The 5039-nt window shown below is 25.3% G+C and overlaps 1 protein-coding gene across 1 annotated transcript; it reads left to right on the forward strand.

Moving 5' to 3' along the window:
• Positions 1-205: 205 nt before the first annotated feature.
• On the forward strand, positions 206-5039 carry LOC127078780 (E3 ubiquitin protein ligase DRIP1). The gene is made up of 4 exons (XM_051019211.1): positions 206-893; positions 1066-1113; positions 1313-1385; positions 4820-5039. Exons 1-4 carry the CDS (start codon positions 337-339, stop codon positions 5006-5008), a joined length of 867 nt encoding a protein of 288 aa, XP_050875168.1. The 5' UTR covers positions 206-336; the 3' UTR covers positions 5009-5039.

A 5039-nucleotide genomic window follows, 5' to 3' on the forward strand; every position in this document is an offset into this window, starting at 1 on the left:
TTCTTAAAACTATTTTATTCTTAATACACAAGTTTTGCATTACTCTTAATATTATCTTACACTTTTTATTTTTCACATTAAGTTTTTATCAATTAAATTATTTAGATTTTATTTTCAGCAAAAATCCCTTATAACTTTTCTTTTAAAAAATCATTTATATGTTTTGTATAGCAATATGAAAAGTATGAGGCTATGCTATTGTGGGTTAAAAACAGTGGAAAAGCATGGCGTTCCATAAAAGGGTGAAAGTGAACCATCTTTCTTTATCAATTACCAAACATATTTCTTCATAACCTTCTACTGTAGCACCATAGCTTATACTATACTATACACCCTATGCACCTCACCATGGCTTCTTCTTCTTCTCGCTCATACCAAACTCATCTTAAAAACACACAACAAGATTTCAATTTTCTCAAAGATGAAAAATCATCAAAACCTCTTCAAGATGATCAAGAAGAAGAAGAAGATTGGCTAAAGTTAGGGTTAGGTTTAGGAACTAGCACATCATCATCATCATCACCATGGAACAAAATAGTAAGTCATAATCCAATTTTAGTTTCTCCATCATCATTATCATCTACTACTTCACAAAAACAATGCTTCCCTCAAATAGGATTAGGGTTAGGGTTTCAAGATTATGAATCAAGAAAAGGTAAAGAGGGTGTAGAAAACTTGAATTTATCTAATGAACATCATTACCATCATAATGATGATGATAATGGTAAGGTTATAGGGTCATCATCATTGTCATTATCATCATCATGTGAAATCATGAATCCTCGTGGTGAAGACTTGGCTATGAAGTTTCCTAGTGATTCTCATCATTACTTGGCCAGAAATAGTCACAACCAATCTGGTTTCTGGTTTACCCTACGCTCCTTTACCAACCGGTAAGCTATATAATCCAATTTACACTTTTTTTTAGTTCCATATTAAAATTAAAATTAAAATTTCTCACATATTGTAGTGAATGAATATTATTATAATTTGATATGATAAATAATGATTTGATATAAAATCATTTTGATGTTTGTTTCTTTTTATTTATGTATGGCATGGAAGGAATGGTGAAGCTTTACCTCAAATATCAAAAGAATACATAAGAGTAAAGTAAGTGGTGCAAGTTAGCATGCATGGTGATGGATCCATCATATCATATCATATTTTTTTTTCAATTTTGCTAATGATTATGCACATTGAAATGAGAGAAAAAAGTTATAACTCTTGCTTTTTCAATCTTTTTGTTTCTTTTACTTTTTCCAATCTTTCTTATGTAATTAATTGTTCTTTTTTTTTCTCTCATCAAAAGGGATGAAAACATGACGGTGTTGATGGTTAAAAAGTATCTGGTTACAAAACTAGGTCTCTCCAATGAAGATGAGGTAATTTATCTAGTCTAGACTCTAGATGATTAATTAAAAATGCAAAGTACTAGTAATAGTACTTTATGCATGCATTTGATTTGAATTTTTGTTTGAAATGACAAGGTCTCGTAAAAGTATGTCATGCATTTTTAATCATAATGATGATATGATCTCTCTGGCACCATGCATTGGCAGGTTTAAACTAGGGTTTATTGCACGGGGTGTAGAAAAGACCATTCATGATAGGATGAATAAGTGCACATATATCTGACAATATTTCATTATTTTAGTATTAATACATGTGTTTATTTTTGCACTTAATTAATTCTATTAAAAGATGTATAGCTAGGACTAGGAAGAGCAATGCACCTAGTTTGGGAAGTTTTTTTAAATAGGGTTTAATGAACTTTGGCTAATCTAGCCATTGTTTGAGAAAATTTCAACAAGATCCTATTTCTTATTTTATTTTTTTAATTCATAATAAGGATGATGAAATTGATTTGTTGCGGTAGAATATGTGCATCAATAGAGGTGAGATTCATATTTATTGTGGTTTGCAAATATAAGATAGAAAGAAAATTGGAATCTCAATTGGTAAAGATATCTACATGCTTCAAAAATTCCTTTTGGTTTTATAAACTCCTTCATGTTATTATTACAAGTAGAAATTGAATTTTATTTTCCTTTCAAAAATGTACTTATAATAGATAACTCATGTACTAGACATTAACATCAATTGTTCACAAAATAAAAGAAGCCAATTTTATTTATAACAGTGATCGGAAGAAATCAATATTAGAATAGGAAAAAAATATAAAGACCAACCAATTTATTGATGTTAGTAATAAGTTTGGTAGATTTATTATATATCACACTTAATATTCTTGAGAATATATTGAAATTCTTTTTCAAATTTAATAAATAATAATTTATATATTTAGTCTATATATAAAGATTGGATATATTATATATTCAATAAATCTAAAATTAGAATATTTGTTTATAAGAGTGAGGGCTGGATAGAGTATATTTTATATTTGTATTAGTCTCTTCTTTTTTGCTCCAAATAATGTTTTATAATTTCTAGTATAATAAAAATGGTATAATAATTTTAAAAAATTGTAATAGTATTTTAAGAAACAATTATTTTAAAAAATACAAATAAAACACTTTAAAAAACATATAAATTAGTAAAAATAGGGATATAAAAGTAAAATAAACAATGCATTTTAAAAGTATTTTTTTCTTATAAATGAGACAAGAATACTTAAAAAGTTACTAACATTTATTATAAATTTTATGATCAAAATTGGTACTCCAGCCCTAAACAAAAAGAACACGATAATGTGCATAATTTCAATAAAATTATTACTTAATTATCCTTTGTTTGTAAATATATTCAATGTTATCTTTTTATATTTCAAAAAATATATATTATTAATAATAAATACTTTCAAGAAATAATAGATGCATTTAAAATTGTATTGAGAGTTTTTTTATATTTAAAGATAAGAATGTTGTTGAGAGTTTTATGTTGAGAATAGTTTTTAATTAGGAATGGAATATCACTGTTTAAAATCGAATCAACTCAATAGAAAATTGTTAATCGAGTTGAATTAAATCGAAAATCGTAAAAATTATATTTGGTTTCAATGTGTGTGACTATCTTTTAACATAATCGTGCGGTTTGATTTGCAGTTTTTATTTTGCAAACCAAATTAAACTGACACAACACGTTACAACTCAAACTTCTCTTAATTCACACCCGACTCAAAGTTAAACTTATTATACCTTAGTCTTGCAATTATTAAAGATTTTCTCTTCTTCACTATTAGGGTTTCAATTTCAATTTTCTAAAATCTCTTTTAATTGTATCACATATTTGTTCTTTCTTCTTCGTCAGGTATTTCTTGCATTTTTTTCTTTAATATCTCATCTCTTATTATCTTTCTTTTTCATCTTTTCACTTTACCGTTTTTATTGCGCTTCTTATTTAATCTCTTCTATTCTTTCTTTTTCATTTTCTCTAACCTTTCCTCTCATCTATTTTTTCTATTTTATTGTAATGTTTTTATTATTTTATATTTTTTATTTCAATTTTATCTAATTTAAGTTTTGTATATTAAATGGAAAGTTATTGTTTGAATTTTACTTTTATTTGATAATATACAAATGATTAACACAAAATTTTGATGTCCTTTATACATGTATATAAAAAATTAACCCAAACCGCATTAATTTAATTTGATTTTAATATTAAAACTCAATCTAATCAAATCAAACAATATATTTTTTCTCCTGTGATTCAAACGATTTTTAATTTCAAAAACGTCCGTCAAAATAGATAAACACACCTAAGACTACTCGCTGTAATTAATGTAAGTTTGGTGCAAGTGCAAAGGAACTCCTTCCTAAATACACCGGGGATAAGGTGATGGTCTGTAAAAGAGGTTTTGACGAATAATTTAAATGGAAAATAAAAAATTCCAAAAGTATATGTCATAATTTTTCATATAATATAAAATAGAAATTCTTTATCTTTTTGATAATTTTATATAATCTAATATAGTAATATTTACATAACATAAATTGTTAGATGTTAATTGAGATTACTAATACGAACAAAGTCAATTCAATTGTAGGTTTACTTTTTTTTATTAATAAATTTGAAATAAATTTGTTAAAATTTTTTATTGATCCCATTAAAGATTGAGCAAAGATTTTTTAATCAATAAAAAAAATAATTTTTCACTAAAAATAATGGGTTTTCTTTAAACTATTTTTAAAGCTTTATATTAGGTTGACCTGACATTAATTATTAAAGAGATCTAATATGATAGGACGCAATAACAATTTTTTATTTTTTATTTTTTAATTTAAAATATATATTTTTTTATAAAAGAAAATGAGAAAGAGTCTTTAAACTATTTTAAAAAATTTTAGATCGGCTTTAGTTGTGATTCAAACAAAATATTATGTATATATCTATACTAAAGAAAATTTTAAAAAAATTTTAAGATGTTTTTTTTTATTATTTTAGATATGTTGTTGAAACAAAATGAAATTATTTAGACTAGAATTTGAATGGTATAATTAGTTATAAAAACTTATAAAATATTCACTTTATCAATATACTTATTTAATTTTCCCAATAGAAGTATCTTTTTTATTTTACAAACCAGTAAATTCTTAAATCATACATAAACTATCTTTTCACACAAACAGAAACCACACGTAACTATTAAAATAATTTCTACATATGTATGCTAAGATTACACTGGAATTCAAACATAAACTATCTTCCATTAGGAAGTTATTTGGAAAAACGTGTAAAAATCAGTGGAAACTATGTTATTTTGGAAAGAAAAGATACAAATTTATAAGAATATATTTATTTATTTCCTATTTCATAACTCCAATTTTCTCACCAAATTTTGATTCTATGACTATAGGTTGACATCTCTTGCATGGGAGAAAGCTTGTCGCATGTCCACACTCTGAAGCAAGTAAGAGACACTATTTGGCTCCCAAGATTGGTTGAATTTGTAGATTCAACTACTTTGTCACTTGGAGATTTCCATGAGGTGACCATGAACCATTTGATGTCACTAATTTACCAAAAACATTATATATTGAATTGATATTAACAAGTAGGGTTTACTAATATCATCA

Source organism: Lathyrus oleraceus, chromosome 5 (assembly GCF_024323335.1).
Source record: "Lathyrus oleraceus cultivar Zhongwan6 chromosome 5, CAAS_Psat_ZW6_1.0, whole genome shotgun sequence".
Lineage (NCBI taxonomy): Eukaryota > Viridiplantae > Streptophyta > Magnoliopsida > Fabales > Fabaceae > Lathyrus > Lathyrus oleraceus.